Raw genomic sequence first — 21,898 nt, forward strand, 5'->3', positions numbered from 1 at the left:
CGGGCAGGAACTGAAAGTAACCCGTGCATCTGATTTGTTCTTGAGCCTCCTCGGGTCGCAACTGAATCAGGTCGCCAAGCGACAGACTCGGACTTATCAACTTGAAGTTTTTCTCATATCTTATGAGCTTCTCGTCGTCGCGCCAGCATTTTTCAAAATCCGCCGACTTCTCGAAATATCCATGATCGGCAAAATGTTTCATGATGAGCAGAGCTTTGCTTTGGTCCAATTCGTATCCTCTTTTCTCGAGACATTCTACGATGACTAAAAGGTTGGATACGTGGAAGAATCTATCATAAATGATGTTAACCTTGCCAAAATAATCCTCGGTGGGAAAAACGAAGCTGGACATATCGGCCCCGCGATCCAATAAGATCTCGACCATCTCCAGGAAGATATTGGCTACGGCCCATTGGAGTGGTGTTCGACCCAACTTGTCTTTGGCGTCGACCTGCAGCGTCTGATTCAACTCGTCGTTGATCGTAAAATATGACTCAACAAAGTCGTCCGTTTGGTATCTCTTGGAAATTAAGTGCAGTGGAGTCGATCCCTCTGCATTGGCTGAGTTCGGATTGGCGCCCATTATCAGCAGATATTTGGCCGTCTTAGGTCTGATTCCGGTTGATGAGTCTAGGGCCAAGTGCAATGGCGTATTACCAAATTTGTCTCGAGCGTCGATCGACACCTGGTGATGGTTCGCTTCGCAGGTCTCCAAAAATATCCTCATAAAGTCATCTTCACTATCATTGGCAAGACATAGTCTCCAAAAAATAGCGTGCAGAGCCGTCTCTTCCTTCTTATTGATCAAATTTGGATCAGCGCCTCTTCTCAGCAGCAAAAGAGCCACATTCCTGTCCCATTCCAGAGCCAGATGAAGCGGCGAATCACCCGTTTTCTTCCAGACACAGTTGGGATCCTGTCCGAGATCGAGAAATTCTTCAACGACGTCGAAAATACCAAATTTACAAGCCACGTGGAAATGTGTCAATCCAGTTTCATCTGTGTAATTCAGGTCGTGTCTGTTGTAAATTTTAAAAAGCTCACAAGCTATCCATTCCTTATCAATAATCGAGCAAATTCGCAATAACGAATGCAATGGTGTAGTGCGACGCAAAATTGGCTTGCCGTCTTTATCAAGTCGCGGATCGTCTTTGTAGCCGCTCTCAACGATTAACCTGATAAATGGTAATCTTATGTCCTTATGTTTTCTATCGATTATGACGTCCGATAGAATATACTCCACTTCTTTGATTCGAAAAATGACCCGCAAGTCAACAAATTTGCCTTTCCAATTGCTCATTAAATTGTACAATTGACAAATGACCCTATGTCGACCTGTTCTTTCATTCCAATTAACATTTTTTAGTGAGCGAATGAATTTTTTCACAACCTGTGACTCAAGGTTTTCGTCATTGGAATCAGTTATGTCAATGATTTCGATTCCGTTCTCATGGTGATCCCCTGGTTTTAAATGACAATTGACACTCTCGAGGTCTTCGTCATCGTAATCAGATATGTCAATGATTTCGATTTTGTCGTTGGACGTAGACATGGTTTTCACACACACTCACTATTCAAATTCACCCACAAACACAGACGCTAACAATTCAAGATTTTTAGTTTTTTTATTATTCACACTGCGCACGTGGCGGGTAGACGGTTAGGCGAGTATCAAAACGTAGACTAGCCGCTTCGAAGATGAAGATCAATGTAGTGATTGAATGACACTCGAAGCTCTTGAAGCTAATTATAGGTTCGATAATAATTTCAGAAGGTGATTGGCTTATTCACGCATGTAAACGAAAAAGAAGTCAAAGACACACTGAGACGAAAAAATTAAATCAACTGAGAAAAGTTTTTTTTTCGATGCGTTTACTACTGCGGCTCTGTGCGTCACTCGTGGCGCCTCCACTTAGAGAAATTTAGTTCGGCGAGCGCCGCAGCTGGCATACTTGTGGAAAGTTGGATGTCATTGGATGTCGTGTGGAGGAAGAGAAAGACCGCGTGCGCATCGTCAACAAGATAGCTAGTTTAAAATTCCATTAAAGAGGCCGCCGATTGAGATCTGTGAATTATGATCCTTTGAGATTCTGAAGAACGAGAATTTATTTATTATATTTGTTTGGTGGCTGCAGACCGAACCGATATAGATTGTAATAATGAGCATTTTTCTTTTATCAATACTGACAGAAATTTGAAAGAACAAGCTCGAAATTGCTGAAATTTTTACTTGTAACTTTGAAAAGCGATTGAAAAAATTTATTTTCATTTTCAGATTATGTTCATATTATTAATGTTGTAAAATGAAAACTTTTGAGATATCTAAATTTTTGTATCCAATAAACTGTTCATTCATTGATTTAGAACTGTATTTTTGTAACTGCAATGCACGCGTTTGGCAAAATAAAATCGTCTCAACCCATACGTAACATCGTTTAAAAAAATCCCAATTAACGTACGATATTTATTAAAAAGGCTCGATAATACTTTTAATCTATCATACCCAGCTTCAAGAGCTTTGACACAATTTTCGCGCGACGAGCTTCGAATTAGATTGAATCCTCGGTCGGTAACCATGCTGCGAACTTTAAATATGTCAGATGTGATCGCGCGAATATGCCGGCTCTACGTTTATTATTGTTATAAGGATACTGGCGTGTGTTCGTTGGGGTGTTTCGGCGTGATACGATTTTTTACTGCGTGACAAAATTGGAATAATAAACAAAACTGCACTATGAATTTCTTGTATCGGATACCGTTCTACGTGTTGGAAGTTCCTAATATTAAATTGAAAAGGCCGTCATGGTTTGTGAAACCAAGTGCAATGGTTGTTTTCTCAATGGTGCTACTGTCATACTTTTTGATGACTGGAGGTATTGTTTTTTTTCTTACTTTTCCAAATTTGCTGTATTTATCAAGTTCATCCATGACTGTCTCGGTTACATTCTAGGAATCATATACGATGTGATTTTGGAACCTCCAAGCGTTGGTCAAACCACAGATGAACATGGACACAGCAGACCTGTGAGTAATTCTTGAACAAGTATACAATGGTACAGGAGCAATTTTTTTAAAGTGAATTCAATTGTGCATGTTCGCAGGTTGCTTTTATGGCTTATAGAGTCAATGGTCAGTACATCATGGAAGGATTAGCATCAAGTTTTCTTTTCACCCTTGGAGGCTTAGGTTTCATTATTCTTGATCATACTCACAGCCCATCCATGCCAAAACTAACAAGAATATTGTTAATTAGTGTGGGTTTCATAAGTATACTGGTTTCATTCATTTGCTGCTGGATATTCATGCGCATGAAATTACCGTGAGTATGAACTGCAGTGGTTTGAGTAATTCATAGTACTGGGAACTGTTTGTTTATTATTTTTTTTTTTATTTTCAGGGGATACCTGCAAGTGTGAAATTGAATGGACTGAAGATACTATATCATTACCACAAAATTAATTTTTATTTGCCTCAATCACATTTACTCTATAAGTAATAATTTTTATTTTGCTATAAAGAAATACATAAATACAAGATATTGTAAATATGCAAATCAGTAAGAAAGAATGTTTTTATTATATATAATCTAATTCATAAATTAGAATAAAAACTTATAGAACATTGAAAAAAGTACTTGGATAAAAAAAATCTTGAGAATATTACAATTGCTCCTACGCGCCATATGATTTTATTGCACAAAATTAAGCTCGATTTACAATTAGCAGTGTTCATTTGCTGGTTGTTAAAGCTCAGAAGGATGAGCTTTTTTACAAGGAAATTCTTTAGAAGGTGTCTCTAGATCAGGTAAGTTATTATTATTAAATGATTCAACTTGAAAAATGATTGTTTTTATTAAATTTTTTCTTTATTGGCATAAAAAAGAAACCAAAACTCTTTACTTGTGAAGTTTCTGTGTGTTGTTCACTTTAATCTCATTTCTATTTTTTAACTTTTTATAAATTTTATTGCTAATCTAATTCTAATAAATACTTTTTTTAGCTGCATTAATTCAGTAATCAACAACAGTGAAAAATAAGGATATCCAAAAATTTTTGAATGGACTCTAGACTAATAAAAAAAACTACAGTGGATGAAAAACAGGCTATTTTCAATTCATCTTTAAAATTTGAGAAAAAAGATAAATATCATAGAATAAGCCAAAAAGTACAATGTAGTAACATTGGTACATGAATTTGTAATCAGTAATTTTTCTTATACTAGCTAAACTAGAACATACTTATAGTTACAATAAAGTTGATATTGGAAAAAATGACTTCATGGCAGGCTTGATTACTAATGCTAATTATTTAATTTAATTAATCCAAGTCTTTGATTTGAAAACATGAATGCTATATACATATGCAAAATTTGCTACCTAGTTTTGCCGTCTATAAATGTATTCTGAAGGTCCTGAAGAAACAAATTGAAAATTAATTTGATTATCATAATTAGTTCCAAATGATAATATGTCTACTAACTTTGAGAAATCACTGCTTTTTTCTATAATGTGTTCAAATTCAGCAAAACTCAATGATCCATCATCATCCAAGTCAGCTTCTGCAAGCACATTTTGAATCAACTGTTTTATTTCTTCTTCTGTTAAACTATGTTCTGGAGTTTTTGTTAATGCAGTAATAACTTGTCTAAGATCTGCAGTTCCTAGCATATCATCTCCATCAAAATCTATATAAATAGTTAAAAATTATTTTCATAAACTAAATTGTTAATAAACAGATCGAAATTAATGCTTGCCGAATATTCTGAAGGCATGCTCAGCTTTTACAGATTTCGGAGCAGCGTCACTAAAAACCGACATCATGTCTAAATAGTCCTCGAATGTACAGTTTCCATCTTGAGTTGAACTAAATACTTTGCAAATTCTGTCTCCAAAAGGATTAGCCTTCAATTCAGGGATTTTCTTCATTTCTGCCAATGTCCGTATTAAAGAATCCTCTGTACTAAGGGCTTTAAACTTCTGATAAGCACTGTAATTCAATATAATATCCTTTAAATGAAACGAGTCAAGAATTTTTAGTTGTAATATAATAAAAACACACGTACTATAAAACCTCCTTTTTCGTGAAGTATGTCAGATCCTATGAAAATATAATTAGTTTTTTCAAAGAACTTAAGTGAAATTATTAATCACGAATATGCAGAACAAAAATTAACCTGATAATCTTGCAGCTGCTGATCGGTGAGCTGGCTCTTTGCTGCACCCATTGTTACGAAAAAATGCCTGTACCGTTTATGTTGACACAATGAACGGTTTCAAATTCTCTCAACGGTATTCGGATCGTTGAAAATTTTCGATATGGTAATTAAGCGGAACTCTCGAGCGACAACAATCGAAGTCAGTCTCCAAACTCCAAACAGTATATGGCTCAGTTTCGCGAGTCTTGTGCGGGCTTTAATCGACGAATTCTGCACTGCGCGCGGACGCGAGGTTGAACGACCACTCGTTCACCCACACCCAAAACAAAGCGACTTCTCGCAAGCGTCAAATATGTCAATGCTTGCGGGCTCTATATGTATGTAAGCGTCGACTGCTTTGACTATATAGTACCATGACACAGCCTCGGGCCGAGGGGGATATCGTCCAGCTTTCAATGGGCTTGCGCGGAAAAATCCGAAATCGAAATTCTCAATCTACTTGTTTTTGTTTTTCTACTTGAACTCACTTACAATTGTATTGATAAATAATATTCTTAATTCTCTCATTCTAACTATTTTAGTTCTCTTTTAAGCAATAGCTTTCCATATAGCTAATTTTTTTCATTCAAAATCATCATTCGTCGATAAAAAAATTCGACGATCGATCCCTTCGATGGTCATCGAACTCTGAAATGAAAAAATCATATCAAATCGAGTCAATCGAAAATTGCGCGTTCACGAAGTTGCAGTGCGTAAAATGGGGAATCGCACCGCAGCGCACACGGCCGGACCAATGAGCTCTGGCGATCGTGTCACATATATAGGAGGTATATCCACCAGTGCAGCCAGCACGTATGGAAATAATGAGTCTAAGAGTCATTATGTTGTAAGTTAGGCCGCAGCAGTTTATGCGTTTATTGTGAGTGCATCATCGCGTATGTACCTATATATATACATGCGATGACACCAAGCGAGTGCTAAGACACTCGCGATAACACAGGCGCGCAGCTTTCGCCCTCGTTCTTCGTGTCGTAAGGACACGCAATTATATCGTCCGGGCTCTCAGCCAAGCTCGAGAAGTTGACGTATGACGACGACGACGACGAGGACGATGATGATGAAGCCGCGAAAGGTGAGTTTTCACATCTCGAGATTAGACATACCTACTTTCTGGGACGAGACTGCGATGCGACGACATGCGCTTCTGGTTTTTTTTTCTTCTTTTTTATCATCGCGATGATTTGCATACGTTGATCAATCGTGCACAGCCCGCACACACACACTATTTATGCATATTATCGAAGTCAGTATTCTCGTTCTTTTTTTCGCAGAGATAAGACGACTGCCTGCGGTGTTATTGACGATAAAGAGATATTTTGTTTGGAACGAAAGTCGCTTCTCTGCGTTCTGCTGCTACTGCTGATCTGCGCCTATGTATATGTCATGAGTACTTGCCAATAAATAGTGCTCATTATTCAGATTTGTATTAGATCGTAGACTGAACGATTCTTTATTGCAAGCTCGCAAAAATGGAGAATCAACAGAGAGCCGAGATTTTTGACTCTAACAATTTCATTAATGTGCCGGGATCTGGCAATATGTAAGTATGCTGTCCTTATGGAGTTTGCTATTTGTTTTGAACGAGTGACAGATTGAGTCATTGTTAAGCAAACAACGGCTAGTTTTGAGACTAGAGATGAGAGTACACTTTACATATTTGCAGATTAACGCAGCCAATGATGATACCCAATACTTCGAGCGTAGCTCCTCCACCCATACCTCCAAGAAGGCAAGTGAACACTTCTATGCAAGCGATGCAATCGCCTTACGGATACGGAGGTGCCTGGGGCATGAATAGATACTATAATCAGTACAGTCAATACAATCAATTCAACCCAATGTTCAGACAGAATACGTGGGGGCCAAGTGGGGATGTAGAGAATCAGTAGGTTTTATTGCTCTAAATGAGACCTTTAACTTATTATGAAAAATAATCTTTTTAATCTCATCTACGCAGTTTTGTGCAATTCGCTGAAGCAAGCACGAGGCCAGCTTTTCAATCGATAGAAGCTATGGTTCATACATTTTCTTCATTGACAATGATGTTTGAGTCAACTTTTTTCGCTATGACCAACTCCTTTAGAGCTATTCTTGGAGTTGCTGAAAATATGGGCAAACTGAGAATGATGCTGAAAAACATGTTTGGCAGCTTTGCTGCTATCAGATTTATAAAATGGTTGTACCTCAAAGTTAAATATTTGATTGGTAAGATTCTCTTTGATTAAAATATCTTTTGTCATTACAATATTTCTCATCTGACTAACTTTTATAGGATTGAAAAATCCAGATGGAACAGCAAGTACAGATGTACTGTGGGGACAAACTATTTCTGAGGTAATGACAGAAGAGGGTGTAGAAAAAATTGGGTCATCGTCATGGCCTGTTTTCTTATTTTTTGGCATTATATTTTTAACACCTTACTTAATTAGTCGAGTAACTGCAAGTGCTAGAGATATGGAAGCAAAAAGTAAGTTTTATTGAAATCTTTGTTGTCAGGCATATTCAAACTTGTTGATACAAATTGTGCTATTTACTTATAGTCAATACACCTAAAGAATGGTTCAGACAAAAAGAGAAGCCACTTGAAACCATTGCACTTTTTGATTTTCTACCAAGATCTTCTGAAGAGCTGCCACTGAAAGCAGGTCAAAAAGTTTGGTTGGCTCCATCAGATTTACAACTAAAGAACTACCCAGGGTGGTGTAGAGCAACTGATACTGTTAAAATTGGATTGATTCCTGTATCTTATGTTCGACCACTTGCTCCTGGAAATAGGAAGCCCTCTGGGTTTCAAACTCCACCAATGGATCAACAACCTTTAGTTAATGAACCAGCACCCGTTATGGATGAAGTACCTTCTGATTTGAATAGCAATTAAAATATATTTATTTCTTTTCTGCCTTAACATAAACACCAAATTCTTTTGTAATAAGTTTTGTAAATATTATATAGGTGATTTTCTATAGAAATTTTTTTGATAATGGGAGACTCATTTTTGTGGGTATTTAAATGGAAGATAGATTTAATAAGAAAGGGGATATTGTCTCTTGAAGAGAAATTAATTTGTAAGAATTTCACTTTGATGTTATATTCGTTCACCAACAGCATTTACTGTACAAGTTTACATGCTTGTACACATTGAAGATTCTTATTATTATTGAACATTATTATCACTCATGAAATTAAAAAATTTAATTAATTAAAATTTACATTTTGTGTCTAATAAATGACTGAAAGTTTTTATTAAATTTTTTGTTTTATTTTATATTGTTTATAGCAATAATCAACAGAAAAGAAATTCAGAATTCATAGATGTTTATTGTAAATAAGTTTCTCTTGATTTTCTTCATTATTATCTATTATAACGAATTATTTCTAAGATGAATGGTTCAAACAATTGACTAGTGCAGCATTTAAACTTTAATTGGCTGTCTGTCAACAAGTTTGTACCAATGACCACAATCACCGCAGCGTTTTGGCTGACCCTTATGGAGCCACATCCAGTTGATATGAGTTTGATCTTCCTCACATACACATCCAATCATGCGGCTGTCAAAGTAGCTTCCAACTAACTCTGGGCAATCCTTGGTTCCAGGTCCACGAGTGACAACTTTGGTGTCGAAGGGATCCTAACAAGAAATGTAATTTTAGTATAATGGATTTTAAATGATGCAGACCAAAGTAAAGTAGTCCTACTAAGTTAGAAAATTTCATACACTAGCTTTTCTGAAGAATATCAATAAGAAATTTACACAAAGCTCTTACGTTTATTAAAGATTATTCTCCAAGATAAAATTTAATTGATTTCATTAATATTATCGAGGAATTTGAATCAACTCCAATCACTACCATTGATAATAGAATCACAAATGAATAACTGAAGTATTTAATAATAGATAAGTTTATGGAAACCACCTCAGAGTGCAAAAATCAATATTGACCCTGACAATGACCTTTAAAGCAATAACGATATGGAGCAAACATTCGATTATTTAATCATCAGAATCCAACAAACATCTTTCAACGAGAACAAGTAATGTGGATTGTTGATGTATTTGGCATGCAACTGTCGGGTAGTATATAAGAGCAGACGCATTATGGAAGTACTCACGTCGTTGCCAGCTAGCTGGGCGAGCATTTCAGCTTTTTCCAAACCGGTGGCGTGGTCCAGTGGGTCGGGCATGTCCTTCTCCTCGGCTGTAACGCATGAAAAAACAACTCAACGTTATCAACATGTCAAACAACAATAAAAAATCGCACCCTCGCATTACGTAATGCGAGAAGAATTACGAGAATCTTGGGGGTTATAGGAGGATGGCAAGTAAATGTGTGTTATTGTTATTCACCTTTGAAGCGGAAGGCGGACACGTGCACGGCACGGGTCGTCCTGGCCAGCTGGAAAATCGCGCGTCTGCAGAGGGAGGCCATCGTCGCTCGATCGTACCTTCCTTTAAGTCAAGAAAAACACTGGATAGATAGACGAGAAAACCACACTCAATTGGGCTTCCTTATAGTCGAAGAAGATGACACTTTATTGCGATTTGCTCGGGATTTGGGCTTCGATTGTGCGCTGTTTTGTAGATCGGCCTCGACTCGTGACCTGACTCGAGCGCCTCGACGTCACTTCGCGAGACTTTTCCGAGTTAAAAAAGGGGGCTAGTGCGCGACGCTGCTGCCACCCATGAGCATGCGATGATCATGTAGATGCGAGGTGAATAATTTTTTTTTGATTTATCAGGTCAGAAAAACTCGATTTATCACAATTTTTTGGCGTGAGAAAGAATGAAAAAGTTTCTACAGTAAAAATCCACCCCTATGAAGCAGTGCATCGACTACGATAATATCGAAAATCGTATGATTTTCGTCTAATTCCAAACAAACATACCAAATAGTTAAATGCGATAATTTTTTATTGCAAACTCACTTTGTTGATAATAATCTTCAATTGACGAAATTTCATTGCTTAACTGAATTAGTTGACTATTGTTATTTATAAAAAAAATTAATTCTGATCTCTTTCTAAATTTTTGAATTTCTCGAGTCTCCGCCTTATCGGTTTTTAGCGGAGCACACTGCTTGCCTCGTCGGCTGGCCTTTTTTATCGCGAGTTATATAGGTAATTTTGCTATATTTTCAGCTAAGTATATTAATGAAATCGTTGATTGCATTTTGCCGAAAATGCTTGGAAAACGCTCAGTGATAGATTTTTCATATCCTTCTGCCAATATTTTTCATTGCCGATATTTCTACATGGTCTCATATGTAGACGTGCTGTCAATTGTAACCTCCTGATAACAATGCTATTTTTGACCGTAATACATTAGTTGAATTTTGTGATTTTTAAATAAAAAACAAGTGTTGAGTGAAACTGAGAACAAAAGTTCATATAGTTTTTTTATACTCATTGCATCGTGAGTTCTTTACACGTTCAAAGTTGTAAGTAATGAAAATTTTTTTTTTACAGCGGCCTCAGGATGAAAACCATCAATACCTATCAGACAGTGAAAATCCCTAAGGAATTGACTGTCTCGGTCAAATCCAGGACAGTCACTGTCAAAGGACCAAGAGGTGTCTTGAAGCGATGCTTCAAGCATCTGGCCCTCGATATTCGTGTTAGTACAGCTTTTTGTTACTTATCTCTATATTAGGTTGCATAAAAAAAAATCTTAATTCTATGATGATATTGTGGATTCCCCTTCATTTTTTATTATAAATGATTATTCGTTTCTGATGAGAGCCCATTTGAATATCATTTGTAACTGATAGTATCATTCACTATTTCTAAACATTTATCATTAAAATTTCAGATGGTCAATCCAAGACTTTTGAGAGTCGAGAAATGGTTTGGCACCAAAAAGGAGCTGGCTGCTGTAAGAACTGTATGTTCTCATATTGAAAACATGTTGAAGGGTGTAACCACAGGCTATGAGTACAAAATGCGTTCTGTATACGCCCATTTCCCCATCAATTGTGTGACCACCCAGGACAACACCATGATTGAAATTAGGAACTTCTTGGGAGAGAAATTCATTCGCAGAGTGAAGATGGCTCCTGGAGTTACTGTTACTAACTCTAAAGCTCAAAAGGATGAGCTCATTTTACAAGGAAACTCTTTGGAAGATGTTTCCAGATCAGGTGAGTCATTAATACTAAAATTTTCTGCCTTGCAAGTTTTCTTTACACATTGAAGAACTTTATCTAATTTATGCTATTCATTTTTCCAGCTGCACTTATCCAGCAATCCACTTCAGTCAAAAATAAGGATATCAGAAAGTTCTTGGATGGTCTTTACGTATCAGAGAAAACAACAGTTGTTAAGGACGAAGAATAAATAAAATCGTTGCAATTTTTAACAAATGTAGTTCATAGTATTTCCAAAACTTCATTAATTTGAATATTATTTTCATTGATGGCTTGAAGAAGATTTTAAGGACATTGAATGAAAGTATCAATTTGAATATTTTTCTCACAGTCATCTCTGAGTATTTTTTGTAGAACTTTAAAAAAATTGAAATTTCAAGAAAAAAGTTCAAATGAAAATTGTTAAAGTTTGAAGTAACGCTTTTTGTACTGAGCATGGCATCGTTTTAATTTGTAACTCATATACAATCCATTCGACCATAAACTATAATTAAATTTGAAAAAGAACCATACGCCGGTGTCGAGAAAACGACCCTTTGTCTGCGTATCTTCGCGCAAGCACACAGAGCTCAGCTGTTAAATCATCCGCACGAGCTTTGCGCTCGTATATAATACAAATATATACGCGAGCGCGCGGCATTAATTGCGCTCTCCGGGGGTCTTGTGACCGCCCGTCGAAGGGGTCATGCACGCATTGTGTATACATTATTATTTTTACGTTGTCCTCTGCTTTAAATATATTATTTATAAAACAATACAGCCAACGTAACGCCATACGGAGAGATACGCGAGTTCGAACAATTCGCTGCAACTTCTCAGCTTATACCCATGGGATAATGATACAATGCTATACATTCGCAAAAAGTGCAGAAACGCGAGAGAGAGACGGAGCATACATTATTATATGTATAGGGCCGCGAATGCAATGGCTGCACTGCAGGCAGTTTCGCGATGATCATTTGGCAATTGTGACGCAGCAGCAGCAGCAGCAGCAGCAGTACGCACTTTTTAATACTCACATTTCTCTTTCTCTCTCGCAACGATGCACCGCACAGGCTCGCATAGATAGAAAAAGAGAAAGAGAGATTTAAGTTTGGAGTCGCGCGCACGTATATGTACAGTAATACACACGGAGGCATTTAAGTGCATATCGGAGTTTGTGTCACTGGACTCGCGTGAGTCCGTGTTACGTTACATGCGCGCGAGTGTACATGTTATATCGCAAGCATATGGGAGCAGAAGCGAGACAGACTGAGACTATAATAATTGCGAGGAGTGAGAGACGCGAGCAGCAACGCAGTATAGCACCTTCTATTTCTCTCGCTCCGTCGGTGATCGGACAGAGTCAGTCGTGTCCGGAGAGTACGTCCGTGTAAGCCTATCATATACATCGACTCCGCGACGCGTGTGGTTGTGTCTGTGTGCCGTGCTCCGTGTTATATACACGCATAGATATATATATATTTGTCAGTGCACGAGTTTCCAAGTGATCGTCGCTCGCGCAGCAGCAGCAGCAGCAGCAGCGAAACCGAGCGAGAAAGAGAGACAGACAGACAGCAGCAGCAGCACATATTGGTTTCTCATTTATTTTTGCTCCTGGAATCGGAATTATAACAATAATTACATACAAACGGAGAGTTGAACGAACAACATCATCAGCAGCAGCAGAAAACGATGATCATTGAAAATCCGGAGCAGTTCAAGGCGTGGCTAACTTCGGTTTTGGAGCCCTTGTAAGTAGGCCAGCTGTCTAATGGCATCCTTACCTTTTTTTTATTGTGCACGAGCGAGCCTCGACGCGTTATCGCCAAAGATCGCGTTATCCTGTTGTCGCGTGCACGAGGCATACACGACACGACTCGAGAGATTCCGTGCAGGTACTCGTGTAACGTAAGTACGCGTTCGCAGCAGCAGCAGCAGCATCTCGCGCATCTCTTTGATCGCAGTCAGTGCTTTGCTTCGACGGCACATAACAGACAGCGTGCAGCCTCGTGCTCTCGCGGACTTGTTGACGCTCGCGGCTACGACTCGTAGGTTTGTATTCCGTCGTTTTAATATTACCTCTAACAAGGAGGTGAGGTGCCCCCCCGCGCGAAATTGTCATTATTATTGTCGCGTGTTTGCGGGTTATGAGTGCACCAACACAATGTAGTACGTACGCGCTTGTATTATGGTCGCTCGCTCCATGCATCGACCGTCTCTGCGTGTGTGTGTGTCGTAATTGGTAATTTTAACCTGCAATAACAGTGTGCACATGCACGACCGCTCGCCTCAATACTTCTTGTATTATACTTTCTAATAATCTACGACATATTATCGTGTGCAAAGAACGAAATTTAATTCCTTGTTGATATTGTGTACTTGTAATCATTGCTTGCTCTCCTATCACTCAGAATACTAAAATTGTTCTTCTCTGTTTTTCAATTTGTAGATGTGACGCAGATCCAGCTGCTTTAGCAAAATACGTCTATGCCTTGGTCAAAAAGGACAAAAGTTTAGATTTACTGAGAGTCAGTATGATTGAACAGCTTGATGTATTCTTACAAAAAGGTAATGATTATTCGTTTAACATTGAAAGCTCTCTTGACAATTCATACATTACAATTCAGCTAACGCTTCTCTTTTTTCCTTTCTTACAGAAACAAAAAGCTTTGTAGATATGTTATTTAAAACTCTTGAAACTCAAGACTACTTACTTGGGGAAGACAAGGAATTGCAAGAAGATGGAAGCAAAACACCTCCCCAAGAAGCTCTTGCTACACCCACTATGTCAGAAATTGGTGATATTTCCCCTGAACACGCTGCAGAAGACGCATCGGCACCTACCCAACAACTAAACGGATCTCTACCACAATCCCCGGTTAAACGAGAAAGAAAGTCTGAATCTGAAAAAGAAGAAAAAGAAAAAGAAAGAGAAAAAGATCTCAAAGAAAGAGAAAAAGACAAAAGGCCTCGTAGCCAGTAAGTACTCGCTTGACTCTATATTATCTTTCAAGAATATTCTGTCAGACATCCAAAATGCACCATACTGGCGTGTTTTGGAAAACTCATCTGACAATTTCCCATCGCTATCTCGATTAATTAGTTCTTATTACGATTGTCTCAGTAACAGGCTAAGGTCCAGGACAAGATCTCGCTCGAGGTCATGGGAAAGAGACAGGCGCAGGTCGAGGAGTCGCGACTACATGCGACGAGACAGAGAACGCGACAGAAGTCGCCCCTGGAGAAACAAGTCACCACCCATGAACGTGAGACGACACGACAGGAGACGATCGCGCAGCCGGAGCACCTCGCCGCTGCGATCTCGCATGCGAGACGGCCTCGACTCGCGAATCGCGCGCTTTCGCAATCGCTCGCCCAGTCCACTGAGATCGAGGTCGCGATCGCCGGACCGAGGAGGTCCGCGCAGGCTCGAGCGATTGGCTCAGGAGAGTCCGATCGGCACACCGACTCAAGACAGTAATCACGGAGACGTTGATATGAGACTCTCGACCACTAGTCAATCCATTCAAAGTGTCGTAAATGTGGCTAATCCAGGTTTCCACAATAAGAGGAGGTGTCGAGATTTCGATGGTAAATATCGTTACATTTTTTTAGCAGTAAAATTCTATTCATACATCATGAATTCGTGCTTTTATGCTTCGCGTTACGAGCAATTCTTTGCACACTGTATCGTTTTATATTATCATACGCTTTTGCGCACAGCTTCGATGCAGCTTTTCGAGCTTTAAAACGAAAAATATTTATCTCACACAGAAAAGGGCTACTGCATGCGAGGCGATCTATGTCCCTACGATCACGGAACCGACCCCGTCGTTTTGGAGGATGTAAATTTGAGCCGGGTTCTGACGTTCGGTGGACCCCAAGGAGGCGCTGGAGCGAACACGTCGGTGGCCGACCCGATCGCCCAACCCGGAGTGGCGGCTACCGGACCGGCGGGAGCCGCGGTAGGAGGAGCAGGCATCGGCCCAAACGGTAACGCACCTGGGCAGCACTTGCCACTGGCTAGTTTGCCACCACCTCATCTGCGCAATCAGCATCATTCTAATATGGGTTTGTTCGCGATTTTCTCATTGCTTCATGCATTTTGGATTTTGGATTTTGTTCTTTTTTTTTTAACTTTTTTTTTTAAACTTGGGTTGTTGATAATCAGTATAAATTATTTTTGTTGGAACTCTACACTTTTGAAACCTACAGAAAGTAGATACTTCAATTATTTTCTATATTGTATGATTTTCACTACTCTTTTGAAATATTGACCCGTTTCCTGCACAATATTTAAAATAAATGGTATCAAACAAACACACTGATTTTGACAGTATGATTGTTGTATCAATTATTACACTTGATAATGCATTGAAGGTTATGGAAAAAAGCATCAAACTTGAATGAACATCATTCATTTACGTTTTATTATTTATTTGATGCATGCATCATGTGATAGTTCAAGCATGTACTTCGTCTCGACGATCATTCAATAATCTCCGTTTCACTCTTCGCTCACGCAGATCACATGGCTGAATACAATCCGGACGCGCCGAGCATGGAACCACAGATGCCGTGGGGTCGTCATCCGCCGCCCTCGGGCCCGATGTACGGACGTGGCCAACGCGAGCTCATCTCCGTGCCGGTAGCTCCGCACGCGAACTCCTCGGAGCAGCACGGACCGCCGAGCTCGCATCAGCAACAGCAACAGTCGTCGCAGCAACAGCCTCAGGCGCAGTCCCAGCCGCCCTCTCATCAGCACCAGCAGCAAGGAGGTCAGCAGCAGCAGCCACCCTCGCATCAGCAGCAGCCGCAACACGCTCAGTCGCAGCAGCCGCACAATCCCCTGAAGCGCAAACAGACCTTCGATTTCAACCGGCTGGGCCCGAAGCAGAGGGCCGTCAACAATCAAGCCAATTGCTCGCTCGAGTTGAAAAAAGTCCCGAGGAACCTGAACAACATCACCCAGTTAAACAATCACTTCAGTAAATTTGGTAAAATCGTTAATATTCAAGTGAACTTTGGCGGTGATCCCGAGGCCGCCTTGGTCACTTTCCAAGCGCCGAACGAAGCGAAGAGCGCCTACAGGAGCACCGAAGCCGTATTGAACAACCGCTTTATCAAAGTTTTCTGGCACAATAACAACTTAAACAATAATGCAACAAGTGGAGCCAGTGAGAATGTGCCGCCTGCAGGGAAGAATGGTAAGTTCGCCGATCGATCGAGTTTAATCGGTTCATGTTTTAAGTTTAATTTTTTTCCATTTTGATAAGTATTAGTATTAATATCGAATCCTTACATGATTCAGTTTTTTCTTATGTAGCCACTCACCTCCGACCATCGGCGAAAGATCGTCTGGGCGCTCAAGTCAAGCTCGAGGCTCCAATCAAGGTTGAAGAGACAGAATACGTTCCGACAAAGCGAAGTAACGAAGAAGTACAAAAACCCATCAATGCGTCGGTGGCGAGTCAGCCATCCACGACCGTCGCTCCGGCTCCTCCAGTCGTTGTCAAAACCGAAAAAGCAGATAAAGCCGAAAAAGTACTGGCGATCAAAAAGAACCAAGAGATGCTTGCCGTCAAAGAGTCATTGAAAAAGAAGCAAGAAGAAAAGCGTAAAGAGGCCATCAAGTTGACGGCAGATTTACGAAAACGAAAGCAAGAACTACTTGATAAACAATTGGCTGAAATGAAATCATTGATCGAACGCGTGGAGAAAAATCCAGAGCAAAAAGAAATGATCATGAACACAATCAAAACAGTCCAGTTGTCAATTGATAGCCTTAGAAAAGATCTGGCTACTCCGAATAACGGAGCGAATACCCAAGTTTCCGGTCCCAAAATAAAGACGAGAGAACAGGCACAGAAAGAGATTCTTGATGCGGAATTGGATCTGATTACAGCTCAACAGGAGGGTCAAGATTCATTAGAACTACAGAAAAAGTAATATTGGGGTTACAGATTTCTCAACTTGCAACGACTTGAATTTGTACTAGAGTCCGTATTAAACGAACAAAATTATTCATTTCATTACTATTTTTTGCAGGGTTTTAGAACTTAAAGCTCAAGCTGCGGCGATAACTTTGAATCCCACTGTTGGCAGAGGAGGAGTTAGGCTGACCAGGCCACCTAGAGCTGCTTTAAGTTACAGAGGAAGAGGTCGAGGAGGAGCTGTAGGATACAATCACGCGCTAGCCTCGGTTGACCATAGGCCCACAAATCTTTTAGTCTCTGGGTATGAAACTGAGGAAAAAATGGATGTGCTTGCTCATTTTCAGGTAAATTCTTTGAAACAATTTTTAAAAAATTAATGCGTAGAAGTTGAAGTATATTGCACAAAATTAAGTTATAGGCTATTTTCAGGATATTCTTAGTATGGGTCGATATATTAATTGAAACCCACTTTCGATTCATAAAAATAAGTAAATGTATTTTGAATTGTGTATTTATTTTAAAGTTTTAAATTTTTTTTCTATTCTAGCAATTTGGAGAAATAGTGAATCAAATTGTGGATGATGCTACTCCATCGATCGTTTTGAATTTTAAATCACGAAAGGAAGCTGAATTAGCCATGTCAAAGGGACGTCATTTCCAAGATCGCACGTTGTCCATAACGTGGGTAGCCTCCCATCAAATACATCGCGGTGGCGTTAACAATACTGGCAGTTCAAATGCAGGAAATGCGGCCTCTCAGAGAGCTGACCAAGTACAAGCTATTACCGATGAAGAGATCGACTTAGAGGTAAGTTGGCTTTGAAAATTTTTCAAATATCAAATCAATGATTGTTTGTTGTCATAATTGTAGTAACAATCGCAATTTTCTTTTGCAGAGCGCGGACGTTGAAGCGCTATTGCTAGATGAAGGCGAGGAAGAAGAGGAGGAGGACGGCGAGGCCAGAAGCTGGCGGCGATAGCAGAGCTGTGAATTTTCGGACTAATTGCTACATAATGTTTTTTATTATCGAAATATTATTAGTTGTAAGAGTATCTCTTTAGTAATATCGGCGTGCATTAAAGGCACTAAATATAAATTAATTATAAAGCTACCAATCGAAGTCCTTTTCTGCATGTGAAGTCGATTGGCAGTATCTTTTGGAATACAAAATCATCATAAATTTAAAATTAACGTGAGCATGAACGAAAGGGATACTTGAACGAATTATTATTTAGAAGTATGTAAAATTGTGTGTCGAAAATAATTGATAATAATAATTGTTATTACTATGTATGTATATCTTATAAGTATACCATACCGTACATTTAATGAAATGGTATAAAATTGAATACAATTTTGTCCTATATTACGAAGTATAATTTCTTAGCAATGTAAGAAAAAATATAGCAACATTATGATATAAAATACAATGAAAATAATGAAATGAATTATAGAAATCGAAAAAAAAGAAAAGATCAGAAAGAAAGAAAAAACAGACGAACTTTTTAAAAAAATAAAAAGAAGTTACAAAACAAAGAAAAAGAAAGAAAGTAGAAATTGAAAAATAACTTTCTCCCATTAGTTGTAGAATAAAGTGGCTATGTTTTTTATGGGAATCTAAATAATCTGTGTAATAATTTATTACCCTCTCATACTAACAAATTTTTTTGTTTTATAAAATTTTTTTTTCTACTAAAAAAATATTTTCTTAAGTTCTATTGCTATTACTCTAATTTTACTATGAATTCCTTCAAACGAATCACGGTAAGAGTTGCTCACTTGAATTTTCCGTCACAGAACGCTACGTGAGTTATACTTACATGCAATTATTGGAATTTTGAGAGCACACTGTGCTTGAATGGAAAAGTAAGTATAATTTTAAAAAAAAGATCATTGAAGTAAGTGCCATATTTAAAAAAAACTATCAAAATATGAATTTGCATTGGTTTTCTATTGTAGATGCAAGAATAGGAGTAACAGTTGTTAAAAAATAATTTAAAGAAAATTAAATCCACTCTACTTTTATCCCAATTTTAGTTATTGTAAATACATTTTATTGTAAATTATCCAGTAAATGTGTTAAACTTTTAAAAATCACTGAGTGGAAACAATGAGCAAATATAAAAATATTTAACAAAGTAGTTTATACAACTATAGCTTTTGTAATGATTCTATACAGATTTAAACGTTAAATTATTCATACAACTAATTTTAGTATTTAATTATTAACTTGCAGGAACATTGCAAGACACTTCATCTCCACAGTTTGGGCATGGTCCAAAAATTTGATTGAAAACAATTTTATTTGACACCAGTTCTTGCAGCCACTGAAAACATGTGTTAATAAATAAAAGTGATCGTAGATAAATAAATATTGTCTTTTATAAAGTACTTGTGAAGAAGTATGTTTTACCTGGAATAAACAAGTAGAATGGAAATTTTTTCGACATCTATAATTGTTACAAATTTCATTAGGCAATTCATTCTCCTCTATTTCTTTAGAAAAGCATATACAGCATTCTTCATCACCAACCATGCCTTCTTCTTCATTTTCTTCAGCTTCTTTTGGTTTTACCGGAAATTCATCAATGTTCAATAAAGTTAAAAGATTTTCATAGACACTGTCTTCTAGCTCCCATTTCTATAAATCGAATTGTTGTAATTAGAATTTATTTGTAAATTTCTATAAATCATTCTTACATCAATAGCATCTTCATCCTGAATCATATCTCTATATTTTTCTACTTCTTTTTTAGCTCCAAGAAATTTGATGTTTGGGTAGCCAGTTGGATCTAATGGATTCAAAGTCAATATAAACGATAGCGTTGGAGACAAATTAATTCTGCGATAAAGATGATATGGCTTTGGATCAATAGGGTCAGTGACCCAGCAGTAACTAAAAATTAAATGTTTCTCAATAATTTTAAATTCTAAAAATTTAATAATGATTGAAATTTAATATATTTACTTGTCAATTTTTCTCAACTGTTCCCACACATCTTCTAATGTAATTACTTGCTTTTGGAAAGAATTACGTATTTCTTTTAATGTCAGTGATTTTTTGTCACAGACGTTAAAACCAGGCAATTCTGGCAAATCTGAAGATATTATTTTCCAAGTGTTCTGCCCTAATGACGAAACACTAGGTTGAACTACAAGGGAAATTTCATTCATAGAAAGTTTTATCCTACTTAAATTTTTAGAGGCTGATATTTCCACTTCCTGAAATAAAATGATTCATTGAAAATAATAGTTTTGATAAATGTAAACTATCAATCAATATGTAAAATCCTTACTGAACGTTCAGATAACACAAATTTCAATTCCTTCAGCAATTTATCTCTGGCATCTGTTTCGCAATTGAAGTTTATTTCACTATTACTTTGATCACACAATAATTGCTCCTAAAAATGAAAATTATGAATGAAAAAATTGATTGCATAATTCAAAAACTTTTTACTCACTATGACAGCTATTAATTCCCCTAAAAATTTTGATAGAGACTCCGATCTCTTGAGAATTGAATCAATTTGATTTTTAAAGCTGGTTCCAAATAAATTTGCCAAATTTTTTCCGAAAAAAACAGTAGCATCTTCCAAGGCAGGAAAAGATGGGGCAACTAATTTTACTTTAATTTTAATATCACAGTTTTTGTGCCTATTGACAACTGTTAAAATACCTTTCCAGGTAGAAGGAGATTCATTGATATATATTAATTCAGGAAAATTTTTGTAAATTTCTTCAAAATCTTCCATTACGAAGAATTGACGAAATGAGATTAAGTGTCAAGTCATTAATCGCTAACAATTGGATTTTGTTGCAACTGTTTCTTCACATGTCAATAGTGCGTTCAGTTGTTAAAATTTCCCTTTACAGGCGTATTGTTTACGTTCCAACCCGTTTCAGCGCGCGTTTGAATTTTTGAAAAATCAAGTCCGCATTCGCACCCTGTCGAGCGAACCCGTAAAAAAATCCGTGAACCTTTCAACGACTTCAATAATAAAATATAGACGACGACGACGACCGGAGTAAGCGTCAGAATCGAGCGATTCAAAATTGCATTAGGTGAGCAGAATTGAAAAAATAAACGCTGAGTCGACGGTGTCGAAATCACTGCGGATCGGATTGCAGACTATTCAGGAGGGGGATGCATTGCACATTGCAGGCAGCAGCAGCGGCTCCACACCACGCAGACACGCAACTCGCGACACCGACCGGACTGCGTGATGTTTTGGGATTGAAAAATACTCGTACATGCACACGAACGCACACGAGCAAATCACGCGTGTCTGTGCGTATGTGTGCGTGTGCGTGCGCGCGCGCAACAGCATCGTCTCCGTTTACAGACAATAACATGTTTTGGAGTTGAGACCGAGAGACGGCTCGCAGCATTGCAGTGTTACGAATAGTCCTTTTCTCCGTAGCTCAAATTTTCGGAGCGGTTTGCTTTTATAGGTATTTAACTATTGTCGATACGGCTCGCATTCGTACGATATACATAGTTCGACGGAGTCTGCAACTCGAGACTGCTGCTCGTGGCGGCCATCTTGCTCCTCTTGATACATATATATACCGCCTGTTGTGGTGCGTTGCGCGCAGGCGGCCGATCTCAGAGGCAACGTTA

The 21,898-nt window shown here is 38.2% G+C and overlaps 7 protein-coding genes across 9 annotated transcripts; 4 read left to right on the forward strand and 3 right to left on the reverse strand.

Annotated features, from left to right (window-relative positions):
* The first annotated feature begins 2,615 nt into the window (after nucleotides 1–2,615).
* Nucleotides 2,616–4,092, forward strand: LOC106655477 (oligosaccharyltransferase complex subunit ostc-B). Its single transcript, XM_014375887.2, has 5 exons — nucleotides 2,616–2,873; nucleotides 2,951–3,024; nucleotides 3,102–3,319; nucleotides 3,398–3,804; nucleotides 4,000–4,092. The coding sequence occupies exons 1-4, from the start codon at nucleotides 2,735–2,737 to the stop codon at nucleotides 3,414–3,416; spliced, it is 450 nt and encodes a 149-aa protein (XP_014231373.1). The 5' UTR covers nucleotides 2,616–2,734; the 3' UTR covers nucleotides 3,417–3,804; nucleotides 4,000–4,092.
* Nucleotides 3,827–5,584, reverse strand: LOC106655475 (calcium and integrin-binding protein 1-like). Its single transcript, XM_014375886.2, has 5 exons — nucleotides 5,173–5,584; nucleotides 5,062–5,096; nucleotides 4,753–4,985; nucleotides 4,479–4,683; nucleotides 3,827–4,410 (listed from the first exon to the last, which is right to left on the reverse strand). The coding sequence occupies exons 1-5, from the start codon at nucleotides 5,221–5,223 to the stop codon at nucleotides 4,389–4,391; spliced, it is 546 nt and encodes a 181-aa protein (XP_014231372.1). The 5' UTR covers nucleotides 5,224–5,584; the 3' UTR covers nucleotides 3,827–4,388.
* A 400-nt stretch (nucleotides 5,585–5,984) lies between these two features.
* On the forward strand, nucleotides 5,985–8,340 carry LOC106655473 (peroxisomal membrane protein PEX13). Its single transcript, XM_014375884.2, has 6 exons — nucleotides 5,985–6,286; nucleotides 6,486–6,754; nucleotides 6,878–7,099; nucleotides 7,172–7,419; nucleotides 7,487–7,681; nucleotides 7,755–8,340. Exons 2-6 carry the CDS (start codon nucleotides 6,684–6,686, stop codon nucleotides 8,090–8,092), a joined length of 1,074 nt encoding a protein of 357 aa, XP_014231370.1. The 5' UTR covers nucleotides 5,985–6,286; nucleotides 6,486–6,683; the 3' UTR covers nucleotides 8,093–8,340.
* Nucleotides 8,341–8,512: 172 nt separating this feature from the next.
* On the reverse strand, nucleotides 8,513–9,787 carry LOC106655478 (cytochrome c oxidase subunit 5B, mitochondrial-like). The gene is made up of 3 exons (XM_014375888.2): nucleotides 9,561–9,787; nucleotides 9,326–9,411; nucleotides 8,513–8,843 (listed from the first exon to the last, which is right to left on the reverse strand). The coding sequence occupies exons 1-3, from the start codon at nucleotides 9,640–9,642 to the stop codon at nucleotides 8,628–8,630; spliced, it is 384 nt and encodes a 127-aa protein (XP_014231374.1). The 5' UTR covers nucleotides 9,643–9,787; the 3' UTR covers nucleotides 8,513–8,627.
* A 363-nt stretch (nucleotides 9,788–10,150) lies between these two features.
* On the forward strand, nucleotides 10,151–11,575 carry LOC106655474 (60S ribosomal protein L9-like). Its single transcript, XM_014375885.2, has 4 exons — nucleotides 10,151–10,330; nucleotides 10,679–10,826; nucleotides 11,022–11,349; nucleotides 11,439–11,575. Exons 2-4 carry the CDS (start codon nucleotides 10,689–10,691, stop codon nucleotides 11,543–11,545), a joined length of 573 nt encoding a protein of 190 aa, XP_014231371.1. The 5' UTR covers nucleotides 10,151–10,330; nucleotides 10,679–10,688; the 3' UTR covers nucleotides 11,546–11,575.
* Nucleotides 11,576–12,419: 844 nt separating this feature from the next.
* Nucleotides 12,420–18,739, forward strand: LOC106655418 (RNA-binding protein 27). Of its 3 annotated transcripts, none has more exons than XM_014375798.2 (10): nucleotides 12,420–13,088; nucleotides 13,787–13,905; nucleotides 13,995–14,316; nucleotides 14,462–14,928; nucleotides 15,112–15,408; nucleotides 15,864–16,544; nucleotides 16,664–17,282; nucleotides 17,386–17,617; nucleotides 17,821–18,081; nucleotides 18,170–18,739. In XM_014375798.2, exons 1-10 carry the CDS (start codon nucleotides 13,030–13,032, stop codon nucleotides 18,251–18,253), a joined length of 3,141 nt encoding a protein of 1,046 aa, XP_014231284.1. In that variant the 5' UTR covers nucleotides 12,420–13,029; the 3' UTR covers nucleotides 18,254–18,739. The 3 variants fall into 3 exon arrangements, with proteins under 3 accessions (XP_014231284.1, XP_014231283.1, XP_014231285.1); XM_014375797.2 differs by having other exon boundaries at nucleotides 12,642–13,088; nucleotides 16,649–17,282; XM_014375799.2 differs by having other exon boundaries at nucleotides 12,647–13,088; nucleotides 15,112–15,330; nucleotides 16,649–17,282.
* Nucleotides 18,740–19,299: 560 nt separating this feature from the next.
* Nucleotides 19,300–21,864, reverse strand: LOC106655423 (E3 ubiquitin-protein ligase FANCL). Its single transcript, XM_014375803.2, has 6 exons — nucleotides 20,739–21,864; nucleotides 20,571–20,678; nucleotides 20,243–20,496; nucleotides 19,975–20,170; nucleotides 19,688–19,915; nucleotides 19,300–19,601 (listed from the first exon to the last, which is right to left on the reverse strand). The coding sequence occupies exons 1-6, from the start codon at nucleotides 21,027–21,029 to the stop codon at nucleotides 19,500–19,502; spliced, it is 1,179 nt and encodes a 392-aa protein (XP_014231289.1). The 5' UTR covers nucleotides 21,030–21,864; the 3' UTR covers nucleotides 19,300–19,499.
* Nucleotides 21,865–21,898: the final 34 nt, after the last annotated feature.

Source organism: Trichogramma pretiosum, unplaced genomic scaffold (assembly GCF_000599845.2).
Source record: "Trichogramma pretiosum strain Unisexual culture from Peru unplaced genomic scaffold, Tpre_2.0 scaffold101, whole genome shotgun sequence".
Taxonomy (NCBI): Eukaryota; Metazoa; Arthropoda; class Insecta; order Hymenoptera; family Trichogrammatidae; genus Trichogramma; species Trichogramma pretiosum.

Excerpts from the sequence above, each read along its gene's own strand:
- LOC106655478 (XM_014375888.2), bottom strand. The coding sequence starts at position 9,642 with ATGGCCTCCCTCTGCAGACGCGCGATTTTCCAGCTGGCCAGGACGACC. Across the intron at positions 9,412-9,560 it reads GTCCGCCTTCCGCTTCAAAG|CCGAGGAGAAGGACATGCCC; the intron begins GTGAATAACAAT and ends CATGCGTTACAG. Across the intron at positions 8,844-9,325 it reads CCCAGCTAGCTGGCAACGAC|GATCCCTTCGACACCAAAGT; the intron begins GTGAGTACTTCC and ends ATTTCTTGTTAG.
- LOC106655418 (XM_014375797.2), top strand. The coding sequence starts at position 13,030 with ATGATCATTGAAAATCCGGAGCAGTTCAAGGCGTGGCTAACTTCGGTT. Across the intron at positions 13,906-13,994 it reads TGATGTATTCTTACAAAAAG|AAACAAAAAGCTTTGTAGAT; the intron begins GTAATGATTATT and ends CCTTTCTTACAG. Across the intron at positions 17,283-17,385 it reads TCATTAGAACTACAGAAAAA|GGTTTTAGAACTTAAAGCTC; the intron begins GTAATATTGGGG and ends TATTTTTTGCAG.
- LOC106655473 (XM_014375884.2), top strand. The coding sequence starts at position 6,684 with ATGGAGAATCAACAGAGAGCCGAGATTTTTGACTCTAACAATTTCATT. Across the intron at positions 7,100-7,171 it reads AGTGGGGATGTAGAGAATCA|TTTTGTGCAATTCGCTGAAG; the intron begins GTAGGTTTTATT and ends TCATCTACGCAG. Across the intron at positions 7,682-7,754 it reads TAGAGATATGGAAGCAAAAA|TCAATACACCTAAAGAATGG; the intron begins GTAAGTTTTATT and ends ATTTACTTATAG.
- LOC106655474 (XM_014375885.2), top strand. The coding sequence starts at position 10,689 with ATGAAAACCATCAATACCTATCAGACAGTGAAAATCCCTAAGGAATTG. Across the intron at positions 10,827-11,021 it reads ATCTGGCCCTCGATATTCGT|ATGGTCAATCCAAGACTTTT; the intron begins GTTAGTACAGCT and ends TTAAAATTTCAG. Across the intron at positions 11,350-11,438 it reads GGAAGATGTTTCCAGATCAG|CTGCACTTATCCAGCAATCC; the intron begins GTGAGTCATTAA and ends TCATTTTTCCAG.
- LOC106655477 (XM_014375887.2), top strand. The coding sequence starts at position 2,735 with ATGAATTTCTTGTATCGGATACCGTTCTACGTGTTGGAAGTTCCTAAT. Across the intron at positions 2,874-2,950 it reads ATACTTTTTGATGACTGGAG|GAATCATATACGATGTGATT; the intron begins GTATTGTTTTTT and ends GTTACATTCTAG. Across the intron at positions 3,025-3,101 it reads AACATGGACACAGCAGACCT|GTTGCTTTTATGGCTTATAG; the intron begins GTGAGTAATTCT and ends GCATGTTCGCAG.
- LOC106655423 (XM_014375803.2), bottom strand. The coding sequence starts at position 21,029 with ATGGAAGATTTTGAAGAAATTTACAAAAATTTTCCTGAATTAATATAT. Across the intron at positions 20,497-20,570 it reads TTGTGTTATCTGAACGTTCA|GAAGTGGAAATATCAGCCTC; the intron begins GTAAGGATTTTA and ends ATTTTATTTCAG. Across the intron at positions 19,602-19,687 it reads ATTCTACTTGTTTATTCCAG|TGGCTGCAAGAACTGGTGTC; the intron begins GTAAAACATACT and ends ACATGTTTTCAG.
- LOC106655475 (XM_014375886.2), bottom strand. The coding sequence starts at position 5,223 with ATGGGTGCAGCAAAGAGCCAGCTCACCGATCAGCAGCTGCAAGATTAT. Across the intron at positions 5,097-5,172 it reads AGCAGCTGCAAGATTATCAG|GATCTGACATACTTCACGAA; the intron begins GTTAATTTTTGT and ends ATATTTTCATAG. Across the intron at positions 4,684-4,752 it reads GCATGCCTTCAGAATATTCG|ATTTTGATGGAGATGATATG; the intron begins GCAAGCATTAAT and ends CTATTTATATAG.